At 38.3% G+C, this 22,526-nt stretch overlaps 1 protein-coding gene across 1 annotated transcript in view; it reads left to right on the forward strand.

Annotated features, from left to right (window-relative positions):
- Positions 1-11,364, forward strand: part of LOC142999544 (complexin-2-like) — a 42,963-nt gene extending 31,599 nt beyond the window's left edge. The window contains exons 2-3 of the mRNA XM_076149147.1: positions 3,580-3,755; positions 10,606-11,364. Coding sequence (XP_076005262.1) covers positions 3,580-3,755; positions 10,606-10,800 — 371 coding nt within the window. The 3' untranslated portion in view covers positions 10,801-11,364. The remainder of the gene's footprint in view (positions 1-3,579; positions 3,756-10,605) is intronic.
- Positions 11,365-22,526: the final 11,162 nt, after the last annotated feature.

The raw sequence follows: 22,526 nt of genomic DNA on the forward strand, positions 1-22,526 counted from the left end.
TGAGTCATTCAGGTGTAGCGTCACTATGCTCTGCTAATGAATGATGACTCCTGTGGCCTGCATGGCAGCTTAAAGTGTCAAGCCAAACTAGTTTCCTGTCTAGTTCATTTGAGCTGCTGATGATACACTCGAAAGGCTCATCATCAACACCTTGTAAAAGCCTCCCGTGCAATGGAATTCCAACTTTATAACAATTATTCCTGATTTGCCATATGCTCACTGTTTGTGTTATAACTCAGTTGTGTGTCACTTTGGATATAAGCCTCTGCCAAATGGATAAATTAAATTAAATAAAACAAGACAGGATGAAACAGATCAATGAAAGTTGAAATCTGTATTTTGAAACATGTTGAAAATAACCCTGCTGGGACAAATATTACATTCTAAAACAGAATAATAGGCAGAAATGGGTTCATCATTTTCAAGATTTTTGCAGTACAAGTACGTGGTAGAGACTGTAATCCCCATTTGTCAGCAAAAAGCTTAAAATAAAAGATGGACTACCTATGTTTTTATTTTCTGTTTTGAATGTAATTTGTAAATTGTAGCTTAATTAGACAAATTCCAATAAAATATACATTTTGAAACAGGTGGTGGTGTTAGTCTCAGCAGGCCCAGTCGTCCCAAATTTTGATAGTGAGAATCATAAATATGTAAGTGAGCATAAAACTCCCTTGCCTTTATTTGGATGTATTATTATAGTGATTGACAATGCATTAGTTTGAGACATTATTCAACTGGGGGTGGAGATAACATTAAATCCACAATGTGAGCCAGCAGAGGAATTATTTAGCCTTTACTGGCATTTCAGTATCAGTGTCAGTGCTAATGAGAAGGTGGAAATAGGTCATGATGACAGGGATGGAGGAAGCTCTGTCTAATGAAGAATAACTTAAAACTAGTTGTTGGACACATTTCACTATATTTTGATTCATAGCTACAGACTCAGATGTTAAACAGAGTTTCCTATGAGCACAACTGTACAAAAAAGTTTAATAGTAGTTTTGCATAGATAGGCAATGATGCAGATTCTATCACAGAGGCTGTCACAGAGGTGAGCTTTTTAACCCTCACCTATTGCGCTGAATTCTGGTTGATGACAAAGAGTGAGAATGATTGCAAGTGGCTCAAATGCAGGGACATGCAGAGTGAGTATTTCGAAAGGAATTTGGTGTAGAAATGCTGCTCCCCTGAGCATGTGTGGTTTGGGCTTCTACTCAGTCTACCCTTGGTGATGTACTTTCAAGTGGGAGGAGAACAGCATCAGACAAGTATTATTTAAAATATTATTATATTTATTCACTCTCTATTGTGTCTATACTAACATGTCTTTAATTCATTGATATGACAGGTTCTCATATGAATTTGCATTTTTGGAGTTGGGGTAACTCTGGATTTCAGGTCACAGATTCTACCTTTCAACATCTGCTGGTGTTTCTTTTGTATTTTGATAGCAGACCCTAAACTTGTTGGCATTTTACAAATGCATTTCATGAATCGTCCTGAGGCATTACGTGTCAGTGATAACATGTCTTTTCAGTGTTTATTATTAATTAGCAGTCACCCTGCACAGCATGACTGAGAACTGAGGCTTCTCCTGGCTGGGCAACAGGGAAAATTCTGACTGCAAGGAAGAACCTCAAGGTCACTGCTGTCTCATCAATTTTCCAGTTGAAGCAGATGGCTGTCTTTGAATTTATCCCCTAGAGAGCCTGGAGAACTACTCTGTGTGGCACCGACTGGGGCTCAGGCAGAGGCGTTTATAGTGAAAGGACGTGTGCTGGACTTGGGGCAGACAAGTCAAAAGTGCCTTTCGTGGTCTGGGAGGTCCACTGCTCATTAAAATCAATTTCCTTCTGGAGTTAGAAGTGAGCAAAATGTCACGGGTTCAGGATCTTCCAGGCTACTGGCTTGTTTCCAGCCAGTGAGCTGGAAAGGCAAACCAATGCTTCTGGAGTGAGAACAAACTGACTAATGCACAGACCTTCTGCACAGCCACAACCCTGCGTAATATCAGTGTGGCAAAGCATTAATGTGTGCAATTTAATGATTTGAACTTTGGCCCATCAAGTTGGTGTCATTTACAGCATAATTCCAGCATTGGCTTTTAATAGGCAGCAGAACCCAATGCATTCATTGTAAATCATTTGAAACATGAAAATATGCAGCCCTGTTCACCCCCACTAACCACCTACATGCATTTCAACTCCTAATCTGTTCAGAACTGATATGTGGTTTGAAGTGGAAGACTCATCAACAGCCCAGACAACTGTTGCTACAGTGGTTCCTATTGCTAACCCCTTGTGAGACGGATGAGTCTTGATGGATAAATTCTGAAGGTGAAGCATACCCAAGTACGCAAAGACTTTAATGTAATTTTGTGAAATAAATATAATTATCTCTTAAAAGTACCAGGCCTGTGCAGGTTGTATAATTTGCACAAAATGTATTAACTTGGCCAGTATGGAGTGATTAAGTTCTTACTTGCTTCTAACCAAGGTTGTTTCTTTTGATTAAAGTTGGGGTGAAATCATGTCCTAATTTAAGAACTTGGAAAAAATGTGGACGGTATAAATTTACAAACTACCCAGGTACTGACAGTAAGCAGAGTGTAATTTAAAGCTGCTCACTCATTCATTGTAGACAACAAATCCTACAACCACCAGCAGTCACAAGCATGGAAAATGGAAAGGCCAGACATGTCCAAGATCGACCACACCAACTGAATTATGGTGGACGCATAATCGGGTTAAAGACTTGTGCTGGGCCTGGAATGGTTTCTCTTTCAATTTCAGCTGTCATAGAGGGGTGTGTATATAAATATGTCTTTGCAAAATCCAAAATCAGTTTCATACTGCTTAGATCATTGCTGTCATAATTATTTACCTTCCTTCTGTCTCCACGGTGTTGATGATACGAAGATAGCAAATTTTAGTCCATACTTTTAGCACCACACAACCACGAAAAAACAACAGTAACAACACTGTGCACACTGAGTGAGAGCAGGTGGATTTAAAAAAAATGGGTTTAACGGGATGCATTTCTAGAGGCATCGATCTGGCATTTTCTTCATCTTTTGCTGCTTTTTTACTGTTTGTTTAGGAAAGATAGGGGATGAGCCATAGCAGGGTGGACTCTGTTTATTATGGTTCTTACAACAGCACTCAAAGCCTTTCCTTCTTGACCCCAGTCTGAGTGGATTGTTCCTATTAGTCTGCCAATTCCCTTGAAATGGCAAAGTCCAAAGTGAGCAGTCTAAAGGCAATCAAGAGAATTACTTATTTATTGCAGTGTGTTTCATGTCAGCCTCTTGTTCATGACACTGCCATATTGTTCTCTGTGTTTTGCCTATGCACTATTCAGCGATACACAGAGCTGCTCTTTTACCAGCCTGAAAAAGTACGAAGCGCAAAGTGATTTAATTATCCAAATCCTAGATGTGCATTGTGTGCTTGGCAACAGCGACTGATAACCGGGGTCCATTATGTGCAATTACATTGAATTGCCAGGTAATTAATAGATTTCGGCTGACAATTGTTTCATTATCACTTCTGTCTCTCTGTCTTTTATCAAAAACAGGGGCCACCAAAGACATGGGCAAGATGCTTGGTGGTGAGGAAGAAAAGGATCCTGATGCGCAGAAAAAAGAAGAAGAAAGGCAAGAGGCACTGAGGCAACAAGAGGAGGAGAGGAAGGCGAAATATGCAAAAATGGAAGCAGAGAGAGAAAACCTCCGACAGGGCATCAGGGATAAGGTAAAATACCTATAATGCTTGAAGAGAATTATCCAATTTAGTCACTTAGAAATGCTTTGGAGATACGCCGATTAATCAAGGTTGCACTCTTGTTCACATGTCCCCTTTGACCATTCCCTGGAGGTGTATATGCGGTGAAGCTAAACACAAATATTTCTTGTTATAATGTGTCTGTTTTAAGATTTACATTATACCAAGGAATCCTAACTGAGAATTTTCTTGAGGAAGTTATCAGTATTTTGTCTCATTATAGGAAGACCCTAGCTGACATTACTGAATTGTTAATGCAAACACACTCTATTAAATAAATAATTTTAATCTTTGTTTTAAGGAGTGGCTGAATACAAATATGCCAATATGTTTTGTTGTCTACTTTAATTTAAACTCCCAAGACCATCTTGTCCTTACTAATACTAAATAATCATTTAGACTGAACAAAGTTTGCTGTCTGCTCTGGAAATACCTTATATAGCAGTTATGAAACCTGACAAGCAAGACTCATACAGTTGATAACCTAAACTGAGCTGGCAGGACGTTCTGGAAAGATTTGTAAACGGCTAATATGTATACTGAATGTCTAATCAGGGGAATAGGGAACAGTTGAGCAGCTGCAATCTGATAAATGTGACTGATTGGCTGATGATAAACATGTGACAGACCAAGATGGAAACTGGAACAAAGGAAGAGTCACATCCGCTAGACGAGTGACACAGGAAACAAAGACAATCATGACAGAGGAGAAAGGAGGCCGATGAGGCAATCTATCTATCTTAAAATGTTTCATGAAAGCAAGTGGGAATGAGCTGACAAAGTATGTTCGTCTTCACTTCAACAGATACAGGTAGCCAGATTAGAAACATTTAAATCAAAGTAATATACCATAAATTAACACATCAGACATGTGTCATCATAGAGACACTACAAAATACTGCTCAGGTGTGGTGAAAAGATTTATCATACACAGAAGTGCTTGCTAACCCCAAAGTCTCCCAAACTTCAAAAGGATGTTTAGATGCAATTTTTTTGTATTTGCACTTGGGAAATTTAGGGGGAATTAAATGCCACCAAGAATCAGTTTTCAAAGTATCACACACAGACACTTTTACGGTCTGACACTCCCATTTAAAGTAACAGAATACAATCATTTCAAAGTGATTTCATTTGCGAGTAAATTTGACTACAGACTCAAACCACCCCTTCAACATAATTCACTTCTCTATTGCCCATTATGTTCCAAATAGCAAAGCAAAGAAAATGTTGTCCCACAACTTTAGTTTAAAAACTGTGTAAGAGTGGAAATACTACATTTTCATACATTTGATATTGTTAGCATTGGAAGGAGTCAGTCAGATCCAGAACAGAGGAAAACACAACATATGATCCCTAAAACCAGGCCTGCATCAACTAAAAAGACTTCATCTGTTAGAATCACCATAGACTTTTGTAAATTCTGCAGAGAAACACACTGCCCACATCTTCACAACTGGTATAAACATATTGTATCTGCCTTCAAAAAAGATATGAAAGAATGGTTTCTGATTAGTCCCTTGTGAGAGGTTGATGTCTTCATGTAACACACAAGCTTTTGACCAGAATCTGTCCTTCACAGTAGAGGCCAGCACTTCTGTAGGACCCCTGCAGGTCCAAATCAAATTTTCCATTCTTGTGCGTGGGGGCCCTCAAAGAGACCACTCACTGAATCCAGAAAGAATTGGTATTGGTCACTCTTTTTCCATTTTAGCACAGACTGATATTTCAGAGCCTCTAAAGTGAGATTGGCAAAAAATACAATTGATATAGTTGACATTCAATGTATTTATTACCAGCCTATCATGCTGCTGATATTGGAGAACATAATGACTCCATGTTTACAGGAGAAGATCAGGATTTTAAGTAGATGAAACAGCTCTGCTCACTGCTGTGCGCAAAGCAGCAGATATACCTTTTACATTGCCAATGAAGATTTTATTAGTCCTTGGTCACCAGTTTTTCTCGTTATGGGGGACATGCAGGTCAGGGAATGTTTTTATGAGGAATATTACTGCAGAATATTTACATATTATGAACATTATAGCACTTTGTATGAGGGAAGCATCATCATCAACAATGTTTCCCACTGGGCCTGAGATCGGCCTTGGGGGACGTCTGCTCATATACCCTTCTTACGCTGGCTACGGGATGGAGCATCTTTCTAGCGTATCCTCCTGCCACCATCTTCCTTGAGAATCCATTCCAGACACTTTCAATCTTTTGGAGATCTGAAGCCAACAAATCACAAGCTTGAATTCCATACAGCAAACGAGAGGGGTTCCCTGACATTCTTGATGTTCACATTGTTCACGGATATTAAGGATTCCTGAGCCATGATTGATTTGTCGAAATTAAACGCCATGGTCTCTGTCTTACTATAAGACATCTGTAGCTCAAATGTAGTAAAGGTATTGTCATATATGGCTTGATCTGACTTAGCTCTTCCTTACAATTCGAGAATATAATCACATCATCGGCATATTTAATAACTCTGTTACTCTTCCTGACCTGCTGCAGGGGCTCTTCTTTGGAGTTCACGAGGTGATACCTCATTTGGTAATTGGAACTCGACCTGAACACCGCTGTCGGGAATTTTTTCTGCTGAAGACCTTGCGCACCTCATGACAAAGTGGACTCTCGAAACCCCCTTGTCGACATCCTGAAAATGTCTCAAAATATTGACGAGCACCCTTTATGCATGCTTTTGTGTACACTGCCCTCAATATTGAGACAAGTTTGGGGCATCAGAGTCGAATCTCTAGCACACAGAACATAGCATCGCGTGGCACCCAATCAAATGCTGCTTTCAGGTTGATGAAGCAGATGTACAACGGTCCTTTCTCTTTCTCCAGTATGTGTCTCGTGATGTAGATGGCGTCGCAGGTCAAACGTTTTTTTCGAAAACCAAATTGTGTTCCCATTAGAATCAGTTCGTAGATCGGCTGTATCCTCCCAACAACAATTACCGAGACAATTTTGGACAGTGTCCCGATTATTGATAGACCATGGTAGTGGACAGGTTATTGCCGATAGTAGCCAGGCACTTGGAACCTAGAGACACGACCATTCCAGTCCGTGTAGGAACACAAGATACTGGAGGAGCTGTGTGGATTGGGAGTATTTCAGCTGCTCACCGTAGATGCCATCCGTACCCTAGCATTTCCCATTATTGAACTTCTTACATTGCTCTAGCTTGGGAGCTTCCGGAGGGCTCTCATCAACTGATTCTAGATCCTCTGGTTGGAATTCACGCGGTCCAAGGTCCTGAGAGAAGTGCTCCTCTAATATCTTATGTATCAGGGTCTCTCTGTGCACTAGCCATATTAGTACTCTCTGCCTTCTCCTTGAAATATTCGCCCTTGAGAGCCAAGTGTAGTTTTTGAAATATGTTTAGACAACTCCTTTTTCTCATCAAGGTCAGATGAAACACAGCATTTTCAAGGAGACTTAGAAACGCCTCATTTGCCCACGGCTTACTATCGCACTCTATTTTCCTCTCAGGGATGGTTTCTGATGACGCTGTAACTATAGTGTCAATAATGTGTCGATTAATGTCAATTAATTAATGTTAATGTCAGCAGGCCTTTAAGGTCTTCAACTAGCTCATCAAGCCGTTTGCTATATAAGCTTCAGGTAGTTTCGGAATCCCTCAGGGACCGTATGTTAGGAAAGTGATGTACTTTTGCACGTCTATTCTCCTAAACATGTCCCTACGTCTCCTACTGGATGGGAACATGGAATACATGACAACCACACAGTGGTCTGACTCAAAAGGTCCACTAACACTTGGGTATGTTCTACAATTTGTTGTGGCTCTTCTAATGTACCGCTCTCCTAAAATGTAATCTAGACGACGCTTATACCCCAGGTTTGATTCAAAGGACCACCTGTGCTCATCCGTTCTGGTGGCAAACATGGTGTTGAGAATAAACAGACCGTTGTTCTCAGATAATTCTATGGGCTGTGTCCCATTGAAACCTGTTGGTTCTACGTGGTTGTACTCTCCAACACCTTGCCAGATATTATGTTGGCCATTGTCGATAGTTGCATTAAAATCACCACATGTGAGTATCTTGAAGGAGTAATGGGACTTTTTGATGTCCTTCATAGCTCTAGGAAGGCTATCATAGAAGGCTTCTTTGGTTGAGCTTGCATATTCTTCTGTAGGAGAATAACAAGAGAATGCTCCCTGGACAACAACTCTAGCCCTCAATATTCTGGCCTCTAACCAGTGCTCCACATCTACAACTTTCACATGGGGGGCAGTTACTATTGCAACACCTGCCATCGCCTTCCTCTGCATACCATTGTACAGTATCTTCCATCCACTGAGTGCACGGTCGTTAAACTTGATTTCAACCTGGCCGATGATGCGGGTTTCTTGCATACAGCAGATGTCATGCTGTAGTGCTTTGGCGTGAAGCACACACTCCGCTAACTTGCTCTCGCACTTTGCCGTTCTTACATTTACTGTGCCAACACGAATATGGTGGTAATTTGTGGGCTCAACTTTATGTTGCCTACTCTTCATAGCTACGAGCAGACAGGAGCAAAACTATATATATGACCCAAACAGGTCGCACACAGAAACAATGATGTAATAATACACGTTTATCACAAAACGAGTCTCAGAATTTATCTGCATTTGAAAATGTTCTTACCAAACCCAGAGTGAAAGAGGCTACTTTACATTCCAGGCGGCTCATTTGATGCATTTAATGCTAAATGCCTATCACACGCATGTTTCACAGAACATGTTTCAGAGTGTGCCAGTTTGCTATTGTTAGAGGGGCTGAGAGTACAGCTTTACCTACCTGGTGACCTGCTCTCTCTCTCTTCCTCCTACTCATACAGTATATTCACATATGGAGGACATACAAAACAAATACATGCTCATAATATTATGTTGAAGGATTTTAAAATGAAAAAAATATTGAAACCTGTTAAATACAGTATGTCCCCTTTAAGATATTTATTACTCCACAATCACATTGGCAGATGCTGTAAAGAGCAGCTAAAAGGTCATTCTCTGCTGTCCTCCACAATTATACAGCCATGTGTTGTGGAGAACAGACTATTCACCCTCCTCTGCTCTGCAACACTCAGCTGCTGTGCTCATGTGGTTCAACTGTAAAACACAAAATCTGCTTTAGATGACATTGCAAATAATTCAGAATTTAAACACCAGAACATAGTCAATATTGTCTGCTTTGAAATCATGGAATAACATCCACTGTCCATCTGTTTAGACTCATCAATGCTTCAGGTCTGATAAAGGAATTAGTGTTAGTGTGACATGCAGCATTAGTGGTACATTGTGTAGGCCTGTCAAGAGTAATTTTTTTAACATTGTCCCTGCTGAGAGGAAACCTTTCATCTAAAAATTCTCATCTACCGCTATGTCAGCCTAATTCTTAAGATAACAATGTCACTTTGAGTTTATTTTAGCTCAAGAGTTCAGAGTACATCTTCAACAGAGGAGAGGATGTCATAAAGGATATGAACAAGTGGCCCCACGATTGATATGTAATAAATCTATTTATATTCAAATTTTCCGAATGAACTGCAGCTACATTTGACATACATGACACCAGCATGTCGTTCTAGAATTGAGCTCAGGTGAATCCCATCTACACTGATTACTTCTGAGATGTTTCTACAATTTGCTCCAGCTGTGGAAAATGTTGTCGATTGGCCTTGAACAGGCACACGTGTGTAGAGCCCCACAGGCGACAGTGTGTGTCAGAGCATTGTCCAATCAACCAGGACAGAGAAAATGTCCTTACCTCTCTGTGTAAGAGAGCAGCCAGTGCTCCATCCATTTTATTTGAATAGCGGTTTTCAGGGTACTCAGACGCTTTTAACTTTACAAATACTTTGACTCTTAACTCTAAGAAGTATACTTAAATTAATTAATGAAATATTTTACATTCAAAACAATTGAGTTGATGTCTGAATCAAACAATTCTGAAGAATTAATAGATTAAACATAAGCTTTAAAGCACATTTGGAAGCAAAGAGTTGACATCCTGTTGTGTTAAAATAATGTATGGCCACAAATCATTATTTCTTTTAATGCATGGCCACAAAATTGTAGAGCCAACTGGAAAAGCATAAAACAGGACACTGCCATTTTTGGTTGGATTTTTGGTTTAAACAAAAAGAGAGAAGAAAAATGACTAGTTCAAGCAGAGGACCCACTATATTTGACAGCTGTTTTAGTTCTTCCTTTTAATGATTTAAATGGATTTTTTTGGGGAAATTTCCCCTTTTTCCTGTACTGTCCATGTTCTTGTTTTAATAGTTGCTGCAAAAGGTCTGTTTGAAGGCTTATTGTCTTCTGAGACTTGCTGAGTGCCTCCACCATTTAAAAGAGATATTAACCATCCTGGCAGGTTAGAGCTAGAAGCAGTACAAAGTATAAAAAACCTAATTTTTGTATGTACAGTAAGTATTGAAATCTACTCAGGAGTAGAAACAGTAATTTACAGTGGTAAGAAGCTGCTGACAAATGATTATCAGTAAATATGCACTATTTAAGGTGTGCATTTACACGCACGATGTGCTACCCTGATATAAACACAGTTTGTGGTACTTTTGATAGATTCAAATGATCATTTAATAAGACAACTATCTTGAAGTCTGACACAGGTGCTTCTCTCTGAAATTGACGTGTCTTGGACCTTACACTGAAGAAACAAATACAAAAAATTCTCAATCATTTTACATTACTTTTTTCGGCTTCTACTTTTTTTGGCTTGATTTTAGTTTTTAACCTCTGAATTCACTGTCCATGTTTTCTGTCACTGTTTTTATGTAGTATGGCATCAAGAAGAAAGAGGAAAAGGAAGCTGAGGCAGCAGCTGCCATGGAGCAGGCCTCCGAGGGCAGCCTCACCCGTCCTAAAAAGGCAGTTCCAACAGGCTGTGGCGATGAGGAGGAAGAGGAGAGCATTGTGGACACGGTCATGAAATTCATCCCGGCTCCACTCATGGATATGTTCAATAAAAAGTAATTGTGTTCTAAGTGGAATATGATTAATGACTTACATCTTTTATCTAACCACTAATGACTAAAGTCATCTGCCCAAAACCACCCAACCAACCACCCACACACACACACAAACACACACCAACATAACATCCAAGCATTACCTTTGCTGGACCTAAGTTGTCTTCATCTGGCCGAATGTTTTTCAAACCCACCCAACTGTATTTTATGTTTCAGTTTTCATCCCAAATTCCCCCAAAAAACACCAAACTTTGAGGAAATGTTTAGTATCTTTGGGAAATCCTTAAATCTCTAATATAACCGAAAATGAATTTCCCTGGGTTTGACCAAAGCTTGTCCAATGATGAACAGCTGCGTCCAGCAGAATTGAGATGAGATTATGTGATCTATGACAGTGGCATGTACTGCTATTACCTTATTTTCCATAATTGATAAACACTTGCATAGATCCAGTACCTTCATCATAAAAACTAACCTGATCCCATGTTTCACAAATGTCCAGGTCGTAGAATAAAAGTAGATCTCACCCATCATCCACCCTTTTTGTTTGTAAATAGCCTCGGGTTATACAAAAGAGAACTATATATATATATATATATATATATATGAGTGAAATATGACATATAACAAGATGACTAGAGTCATGAGTATAAGCCATATTTTTAACTTTTAGGAAATTATCCAAATCATATCAAAATTTGATTGAATTTTCCTGTTATGTTATTGCAAATATTTGATACATATAGTGTATATAAATACATTTTTATTGGTTCTTTGTTGTGAGGATTCACCCCATACACTGTCCCTCATGTTCTCATTGGTTTTCTGCGAAATGTGTAATCTGACCACTGGAGCAGCAACTGTAAACCAGAAATTTGAAATTTGCATTGAAACAAAACATTTTTGTTGGATTTTGTTTTTCAAGCATGCAGTAAACTTGTGAAGTGAAGTATACATATGGAAACCATTTGATTTGTTATAACCAAGTGAAATACATTGATATTTGAGGCAATAACTGGTTTTCCATTTTTATTTAATTGACATATTGTCCAAGAGTAGGTGATCTGTGACTTTGTGTATTTATGTCCTGTGCAGGTGTCGGCACTGCTTTTGCAATAGGACATGTAAACATGTGACCAAGCTTATTAATTTGGATAAGGACAGTTATTTGCTAACACTTTCATCCCTTTTGTCAAAACTAAAAATATAATATTATTTGTTTGATTTCACAAACATGACGATGTTGTGAACACAATATGTGGTCAGACAGTGACAATAGTGCAATATATTGTTGAAAATGAAGTTGTCCTGTGTCTGTTGGTTAACTGAAAGGAGTGAAATCCCAAATCAGCAATAACAGACAATCTTCATTGTTATGTGTTATAACTTATTCTGTAGTGTTAGTTGATGTTAAAGACACATCCATCTCTGCATAGTAACAGTGACGCCTCTGTCAATCAGACATGTTCAAAATCCAGAAAACCAGGGGAAGGTGGGACAATTTGTATTTGTCATAAAATGTTGAATCACACATTCCAGAACGATGAGAACATCCAGGATTTATGTTTAAAACAAAACATGAACCATGAGGGCATATCAAACTAGCTGTACTAAGCACAATGATGGTACAGAGGAATCACTAATATGTAGTGGACTGTGATGCAGGTTGAGTAGTGTAATGGCACAAGTTTAAAGGTGTCAAGGTGTAAAAGTATAATATTCTTGTCTATTTGCCATTTTAATTTTTCATTCATTCCTTGTCTTGTTAAAACATTCCAGATATTCCAGACAGTGATTTCCATTCAGTCCTTGTCTTGTTAAAACATTCCAGATATTCCAGACAGCGATATCCGTTCATTCCTTGTCTTGTTGAAACATTCCAGATATTCCAGACATTCCACTGGCTTGTGCTAGTAACACACAAACGTGGTTAGTTAGACGTCAGTCGATGCCTTTGTTGCAAATTTGTTATATGAGTAGCTAGTATCTAGAATCTGAAAAGTTTAATGAAACAGATTCAAAACATCAGTGAGTTAAAACAGATAGCTATTTTACCTGCCATGTACATAAACACACTATGGTTTAATGATTGGGCATACTTTTAAAGCTTATCTAATGGCTTTAATCATGGTTAATAATTTCTTAACACTTTATAGATCAGTAATAAGAAATTTGTTCAAAGATTCCTGGTTCATATCCACCTCCTGAAGAATTTGCTATGTCTTTGTAGCTCATTAATTCTTTAGTTGGATCACTGAGACCACGGATTTGATTATTTAAAAAATGTAGTAACAACTGCAGATTTGAAGAAATATTTTTTGCAAGAACCCTTTATTAATGACATACTAACATCTGTGGACTTGAGGGCTGATTAAAAACACAGAAACTGAGGGTCTTTTAAACGTACATTTATTACAACCTGGCAACCCCAATTTTCTTTTACAGATCTATAAAGATTTAATGAATTATTTATTTGCCGTAGAACTTTGAAAGTGTTAGTTATGTCTTACAAACTTTGCTTAATATGCCTTACTACAAAGATGTTAAATGATAAATGTGGTAAATTTAGGTAGAAACACACTATTATTGACTGTTTGCCACAATGTTATCATTTATATCAAGATAGCATCAATGTTAGAGAACTATAATAAACAGTTGTTCTGAACTTGTGTATTCCTCTTGCATAGATGAGGAAAAATGATCAGCCTTTAGTTAGCAATGTAGCCATGACTATGTTAAATGATGGGCACAATTCTATAGGAGACACTGATGAAGCTCCTGTTAACTGCCTCTTCTAGCCTTCGCATGAGCAGTGTCTCAATCAGATAATCACAATCTATGGTTGCTAAATTGATCTCTCTCCATGCATTTGAATCGCATAATTCCTTATATAGAAAGAGTTAGCCAATCAAACCAAAGAATCATGCTGGCAAGAGTAGACTCGGACAAGAGGTTTGATACTCATTGATTTACTCCATGTCTAGTGTATTTAGAAATTCTCAGGTATAGTACCTTTACATTTTAAACATCCAACCTACTGATATGTTCTGGCTTTTTATCTTCACCTTCTGTGCTATAATTCAACAATTCTACTTTTATGGAAGCACCCATTCTACACCACCTTTCATTTATTTATGAAATATCACAAATTTTGCCTGAGAACATTCTAGAAAGCTATGATTACTGCCTGGTCAACCCCTGTTTAAGACCTTTCCAGCAACATCATCATTGTGTGAAGTTTTTCATGGCACTAGTGAGTATTTTCCTAACTGGTGCACTCATCATAAATACATTCATCATCTCCTTGAATTTGCCAATTGATTGCGCTATAAATGGCTGATAGACCACTGCCCAAACAAACTGCCCAAGTCATGCGTAATCAGTATTTTGTCATCCAGTAGAGGCCATGTCAGAAAACTATTGATCAACATAAGTATTGTTCTTCAGTTGGAAGTCACTCATTTGTGCCGCTCATATGATTAAAAACTGCCTGAAAAGTACACCACAAAATACTCCTTTGATGTGACTTGAATGTAACTGTCTGATGTTTCTCTCTTTGCATCTGTCTTTCTCTGTTTTGTATGTATTGGGAAGATGCTTAATCTGGTGCAGTATTTTGTTTTCTTGTCCGTAGCAGTCCTGTTTCTGTCCGCTGGTGGTTGGTATTTTGCGAAAATGTGTTTATTTTGTGCATTCTTTTGTACTGCGAAATCTCTTTTCAGCCTTCTCCCTTTTTCTCTATTTCCCTATTTGTTGACAAAATGTATGCATGCTAACAGTATGGTGTGTGACGTAGGCAAGGTTGTTGATGTAATTGTTTGTGTCCTGTACGTTTCAAAGTTCCACCTGTTAGCCTCACTGCATGCCATTTTAGACAAATATTTCAGTCTGTAACTTTCCTGCAAAAATTGAATCACTGCACACTCTAAGAATAAAGTGATTTCATATAATTTTTCATTGTCCTGTGTTTCTGCATTCAGCACTTGCTGCAGCAGGTCATTGGCAGTGGCTTCCTGTGTGTAAAGGAAAGCAATTTCACATGAATTTCCAGTCAGTGGTGGTAGTACATACAGTGTATTTCTGATCCCTAAGGAAAGACATGGGCTACAGTCATGGCTCATACTCCATTGCGTGTCAACCTTCAATGTATATCACATGTTACTGTTTCTGTCAGTCTCTAGAGTGAAAATCCTGTTTTTCATCTCAACATGGCTATTGTGTTTTTTTCCCCAAAGAAGTTTAACCTCTATTCAATAAAAGCAAAAAGGGCTGTAAACAGAATGCACTTTGTCGATCAAATCGTGATTGGAGACAGACTTAGAGCATCAAAGCAATGCAAACAGCTTCTCTCTCAGTCTGGTTTCCTTAAATTGCTCTGTGATAAGAGTATCAGAGGAAAGGGATAATGGAAGGATGCCAAGCAGGGATTAAGAATGCCAAAGATGTCTTCAGTTTCGATTGATGCCAGAGCAACAGGGAGGCTGAAATGATATGGAAACGAAGGCAATGATGCGTTGACATTTTCAGGCACATAGACCATTTTATTTGCATCTTAATGTCACGTGACCATCGTGAACATCTGTGGCAGTCAGATGGCAGTGCTTAGTCTATTGTTACTAAAGGTTATTTATTTATTTTGATCCCTGAGGGGAACTATATATGTGTGTATATATATATATATATATATATATTTGACTATAACACATGTCACTTATTTCAGTTTGTGTGAAACTGTGTTTTACTGGTGTGATGAGTAATTTGTATACAATCATACCCTTATCTTAGGTCTGTTAGGTGCTGATTACCCGTGACATCACATGGAAAAGATCAGTTGCGTCCATTCCCACTTGGATACGACCCTTTGGAGTCAAATATCATTGAACTTGTACAACAACAAAGAAGCTGCCCGGGAGGAAAAAAATCAATTACGAGACTAAATCCTAGGTTGTGAAAACTTGACAGTTCTGCCAAACTTAAAAACAACAACTGAAAATCAATTTTCACCATGTTCGGGGCCTTGTTTGTTGTTTCCAGAGAAGCGATGGAACACTTAAAATACTTCAATCACAAACAAGGTGCCAAGTTGAATTGTGGAATACTTATCTAGGATCAAGCATTACTTCTTTTAAGCTGATGGAATTTTTTTAACTTTCTTATTTCAAGAATTGAAAAGACAAGTGGAAAGTCCAGAATTTTCATAAATATTTAATTTAATTTAATTTAATTTATTAAATTTTTTTTCCTTTTTCTAGCATTTCATACCTCACTTTTGCTTTCTACAATTTTTGATACTTGTATATTTTTATTGAAGCAAGCATTTGACATGACTCTTTTTTCTGTCCTGTCTAGTAAATTGTCTCTCCCAAGTATAGCTCTTTATTTGAAAAATAAACACCAAATACAGTGAAAAAGAAAAATGTCTTCTGGTACCACTTTTCATCTTAATATGTAATGACTTATATAGGTTTAAATAGATTCCACATCAAAAAGCTAAGTCTCACTACATTCTTATTTTCAGTCCAATTGTGTATATATTCAAGGCAGAATTATTGGCATAATAATGGAAATAAAGAGTTTATTTATAAATGTAGACATGTTAAGATGTCGGTTGGGTGCTTCAGTGTTTCATTTTAATTATTTCACACTATCTGTTGCACCAGATGTTCACTGATTTGTGCTGTCAGTTACTGAACACAGACACACCATCTCAGAGACAGATTGCTGCTATACTGTAGTTATAAGTAGCAGTAACAGCAGGAACAATAGCAAGACGCAATGCAATATTGAAATCACATAAGCTTTTATAGACATTTAAATGCCATTTTAAATGTGTGTAAGTTGACCAAAAAGGTTGGAGTAACAATGTAAATTCTTGAACACATTTTTCAAACAAACAGACACTTCCCTATTTCCAACTCTGATTTGTATAGCACAAACGTACAGTACCATCCGCTTTAGTGTCTTCTGTGTTATGGAGAGGCAATACTGCACAGTGTTCTATGATGTGTTTTTCACCAGCCTGTTCTTTCATATAGCTTTTATACTGAAAAGATATGCAAAGTATACTGGCACCCTAAGGGTAAAGCATGGCTTGTAGTGCCACATGACAACATTAGGAAACAAATCTCCCTTATTAGATATCTTTTTCCAGCCCGCTTATTTACAGCCAGTTCACTCCACTTGATCTCCATAATGACAGCCGACACACAGCACTTGCTTGAGGGTTTGTGGCAGAAGTATAAACCCTCTGTTGGTTTCACAGTGAAGCTACATTTCCACCATTTCAGGCTCGAGCCTTCTGTTGAGCACACACAGGGGTTTTGGTTCCTCCTCTGCAATAAAAATCCTCAGGTTTCCCTGCAGCAAATTGAGGTATAAATCAATTCCATTACTATTCGTGCTCAGAGGTAGCCTTTTCAGAGCCAGCTGCCTCTGAGCTCTTTGAGCAGCACTCAGGCTGCAGGGGAGCCTGTTGGGTCCTTTGGTGTCCTATAGACATTGAACAATCAATGTCAATTAACTGCTCTCCACCCAGCACTGACCACAGAAGTCAGCCACTACACACTATATTTTGATGGTGATGTAACAATGAGGAGGCTTGCCTAGGAGCTCAAAAGACGAGCTCCATGGATGTACAGTATCTAGTGCTGGGTCACAGGGGGCTGGAGAAACACATTCAGGGCCATGCCACAAGGCAATTTCACTGTATTGTAACCATTTCACTGTATTGTTTAACCATGATGCAGGAAAAAGCATTACACAAAATAATAGCTTCCTCCATTTTAGACTCCCACCTACCTCAGAGGACATATTTGTTAAGATAGAACTTCCCCTCCTTCAGAAACTGTCTGTCTGTCTGTCTGTCTGTCTGTCTGTCTGTCTATCATACCAATGTGAGAAATGATGTGGGAACTTGGCCTGACCATAGTTTGACATTTCAGCTTCCCCACTTTTTAAAAAAAATATTGCATGTCTACAATAAGCATGTCGAACCCTCAATTGCTCCCCCCTCTGCGAAGGGTGGTAATGTAATGTAAGTCGCTTTGGATAAAAGCGTCTGCCAAATGATCGTAATGTAATGTAAGGTAATGTAATGTTCCTTGTGACCAATAGAGCATGACCAAGTCCTGAATTTCCTTATTGCTTGACTAACACTCAGAGACAGTCAGCCACCCAGAAAAAGCTTTGTTTATTTTCTGTTGAAACTACATCCAATGTGCAAGTACATACCATATGCTCAGCACAGATAGGTGCAGACATTCTCTTCTGTTTTGTACATTTTGAATATATGCAGATTAACGTGAGAGGGAAATGTGATTCATTTCAAATGCATCAGACTGCCATTTGACTGTCATCAAGCTGGGTCTTTTCCAAGTCCAGAGGTGTTTGATGGGTATCACAGCATACTGTGGAGACCTAGATTGACATGTACAATGACACCAGATGAGAGCAGCCGTGGTGGCTCAGATGATGCTATAATAGGCTCAGATAATATTAAAAGGCATTTAATTTCAGCAAATAACCCAGAGGGGACATTCCTCCATATCACTGTGTTGAAATAAGTGAACAAATGTGCTGGGAAGCATTAGAAAAGTTCTGTAAAGGGGCTGCTTGACCTCAATTAGTGAGCGTCTCTCCTCTGAGTCTGATGTGCTAGAATATGATGGTGGTAAGTCTGTGCCACCTGACCTCAAATCTGTCGTATCTTGTGCAGAGACCTGATTTAGATATAAAATCAGAAAAAGAAGAAGGATAGAATGGTTCTCAATCTGGATTTCAGGAAAATAAACAGGATACTTTTCCGATATCTTTAAGAAGTGTTGAGATTCAAAAACTTAATAATAACCATTCCTCATTCCTCCCACCTTCAAATCAATACCTGCTTTCAATTGAAGTAGAAAACTTGGGTGACTCCCCCCTTCTCTTCTTACAGCCTGCACCTCAGTCATGCTCAACATTAGGACAACTACTTCCACTGAGAACATGAGACATGACTGACTATTGAGGTTAGGATTTACCTTGTGATAACAGAGGCAGGGAGCAGAGAGACAACAAACCATGGACTTTATGGATTTCTATGAGGGTGTAATGAGGCTTTACGCTGGGGTAGCAGTCCCATTGTATATTGGGCTATACAAATAAATTTGGCAGGACTTGACTAGACTGCTTAAGATATCAGTATCACATGTCCTGTGACTTCACATTGGGGAAGGTTCATTTTAATTTATTTTTTTTATTTGATCATGTTTTAGACATATGCAGAATGAACATACCCCTAATAAATGTTAGCTATGTGCATTTCACACATTTTTGTGAAGCAAAATGGCTTCATGGGAACATATTTCTCTGGAGAACATGCTGAATAAAGAGGGTCATTTGTGGTATGGAATTGCAAGCATGGCTTGAGTCTTTTCCTGTGGTTGTATTACTTTTAAACACATGTATTAGAGCACATTTTGCTGGAACAAATCTGCAGCAGTACTTCCCAGAAAGTGTTGCTTCGGATTAAGCTCTGCTGAGCTGCAAAATTGAACTGTCAGCCATCTATGGAAATTTGATAACTGAGGGTAATGCTCTGAACCTGACATCTGAATTCCCACCGAAGCAGTGTTGGTGGAGAGCAGTATGAGGTAAATCACACTCCTCCATGGCTATCAAGGCTCAAAGTCTGTAAAGAGAGTAAAATACAAGTAGCTAGTTCAAGAATAAGATAAAGCACACATTGGTTCCAACAGAAACCTGTTTGGTATAATGATAGCTAATAGTTTGAGGAAACATCTGGGACTCCGTTCTCTAATTCAACCTCTTAGTAGGCCAACTCACTCATCAAGGTCTGAGATGTGACCGTTTGAACCAATCCAGAATACTAATTATAAAATGAGGGGACCATATGGTCTAGTATTCAATTAAAGATAGACTCTACTGCTTCAAGCAAATGGTCAGCTTTGAAATGTAAATGCGGGCTTGTTGCTTTAAAGTGCTGGGTGACTCCATAATAATTCTATCTAAAGTCATAGGCCTAAAGAGGCGTAAAGACTTTAAGAAGCCTAAAGAAAGAGAGTTTCCCGCATTGTACACCACATACACATTTTTTCTATAACTGAGTCTAACTTAATATTTTTCCCTGATACTAGTTCAGTTTCATCCAACACCAATTTGTAGAGAATTCCTGAGATAAATTGATATATACTATATACTATACTATACTTTATTTCAATGACATAGCTTGATTATATGTTTATTATTATTAGAAGTTTTGTATTGAAGTGTGGTATACACTGAAGTCAGATATAATCAATTTAAAGGCTGTGTCATGCTGATGACCAATAAAACTTAAGAGGTAGGACAAAAATACCATTTTACAATGGACAGCTCAATTCCAAAAACCTTCATAACCTTTACGGGGCCACAATTCAATTTCAGCTGCTAAAAAGTTATTTTGCTGTTTTTACTCATCAGATCAATGCAACAGGAGTCACCAGAAGAACTACACAAAAAGATGTCATCACATAAAGTGAGGCTCCTTTTCCACTGCACAAAAGAAAATGCTGATTCCTCTAACAGCAAAGGTAGCTGAGCTCTGTTTCCCTTGGTGCCAGGGTGAGAAAATACCTTTTTTTCTTGTAATGAGAGAGTTGTACACAAAAGATGCCCCCCAGGTGTTTTTTTCTCTTTAGTGCTGCTGTTTTAATTAGATTTCTTTGAAAGTTCAGATTAACCTCAAGGGGGATTCTTCCTTGGTTTTCGCCCAATACCCGGTTTGAGCCTACATATCTGAGGGTTATTACATTGCTGTTCAGCGTTTCTTGGGGCTGCTATTCAACGTGTCTAGACTTGCTTTTGATTGATTCTTCTTTCACAAACATGAAATGTTGCTGGGTCGCATGGGATCAAACCAAGCATCTCAGTGCACATTTCCACATGCAGTGGAAATGCACATAATGTCCTTTTTATTTGACAAATATTTGATTGATATGTTCTGAGCTGCGATGTTTTGCACATCAATTGTGTGTAAGCTGATCATAGTGTACAAGTTGCATAGACAAACAAGCATTCAACCTACGCAACTGATTTTCATCTGACTTTCATGTCTTTCCAACGATGTAAAAGGCTTTATCCTGAATCTGTTTGGCCGTCCTGAAAAGGACAAAAAAAACCTACACTGTCTTTGGCGAAGATATGTTGAATTGGAGGAAGAATATGTTAAGAATTAAAGCTTTAATTTGTATGCTCAGAACTTCTCAATCAACCTCTGTACCATCATAATTGAATAAATGGGAAATAACTTTAAAACTTGCAGTCCAGCTGCATGGAAGACTCATATTTGTTGCACTTCAGTACATTATATATACTTAATACCCCAGATTATATCATTTTAAATAGACCTGCTAAATACAATCTGAATAAATCACATCCGTCTAGTTTTGCCCTCATGCAAAGAATGAAGACAGCCCTCTTCAATATTTAATTAACAGCCCTCATTTAAATCAAATTCGCTCTGTGATTAGCACCGGTATATTTGGTGATAGGCTATTCTTAGAACATATAAATATTCAGTCCATAATTAACTTGATTATAATCAAGTCTTTAATAATCATGTAATAACATGGTGTGTTGATGAAATCCATCCTTCTTTTTGCAAGTACAGTATACAACCAGGCAACTTAGAATAAAAGGAACAAAAGAGACGGCCAAGGGTTAGCTCAACTCATGGAGTGTAGTTTAAAAGGTTAGAAGCTTTAAATGAAATGTTTTGGTTAAATTATCATTAACCCTATGCTAAAGTGCTCTAAAATATTTGTACACTGCATAAACAATACAACCTATTCCTGTGTGCACTGCCCCTGTACATAAAGAGAGATACTCAAGTAGATTGCTCCAAGTCTCTTCACAGCAGCTTTGTTTTCTTGAGGCCTGAAGCAAGGAGGACTTGACACACATCCCACAAGCCTTGGTGGAACCTATGAAGTGGATGCATCTTCAAACATTATGTGTGAAATGACATGTATAAGACAGCACCATCACGCTGGAAATGCCATAGCTCTGTATTTACAATTTATTTGTAAAAGAAGATTTACAGCTGGATGTTGCTGACTCAAACTACATTATTACACAGTCAAATGCAGGACTACTATGAATCTGCAGCTCACCAAAGCACAACTTTATAGTCATGTGCTGTGGTATTAAGCCAAAAATGGGAAAACAAGATTTGAGAATTGTAGTGAAACATCCAGAGCAAGAGCACTGAACTGCTCAGAGTCCAGCTGTGACAAAAGTGTGAAATATATGCAGAAGATCTCATTAATTTTCCATCAGAGACCCTCAATAGGTCTGCTTTTCCTCATGATGGTGTGTGACAGCTGCCAAGTTTGTTTGTTTTTAATCTTGTGACATACTGATTGAAGAAATATTTGTGTGCATGAGAACAGCACAGCTTTGGGCAGTAAAAAGCTAAGGGGGAAATGTCGCATATTGGTCCAAGGGTAAAACTGTACCATGTGTTCCCAAAGGGAAACTCTCTGAAATGTCAAGTAAGGCATCATTTTTAAAACACCAGACAGGAATGGTTGTTTTGCAGACTGTTATATAGGCCTGCCCCACCTCTGATGTATTATATAAATGTGCAAATGCAAAAGAGCAAAGGTTAACTCTAATATTATTGCTTTGCTGATATTGCTCTTTTCTAAAATATCACTGACCACAAGTACAAAAAACAGCATTCTCGATGTT

Source organism: Genypterus blacodes, unplaced genomic scaffold (genome assembly GCF_046128005.1).
Source record: "Genypterus blacodes isolate CSIRO-AG114 ecotype Tasmania unplaced genomic scaffold, CSIRO-AGI_Gbla_v1 ptg000044l_1, whole genome shotgun sequence".
Lineage (NCBI taxonomy): Eukaryota > Metazoa > Chordata > Actinopteri > Ophidiiformes > Ophidiidae > Genypterus > Genypterus blacodes.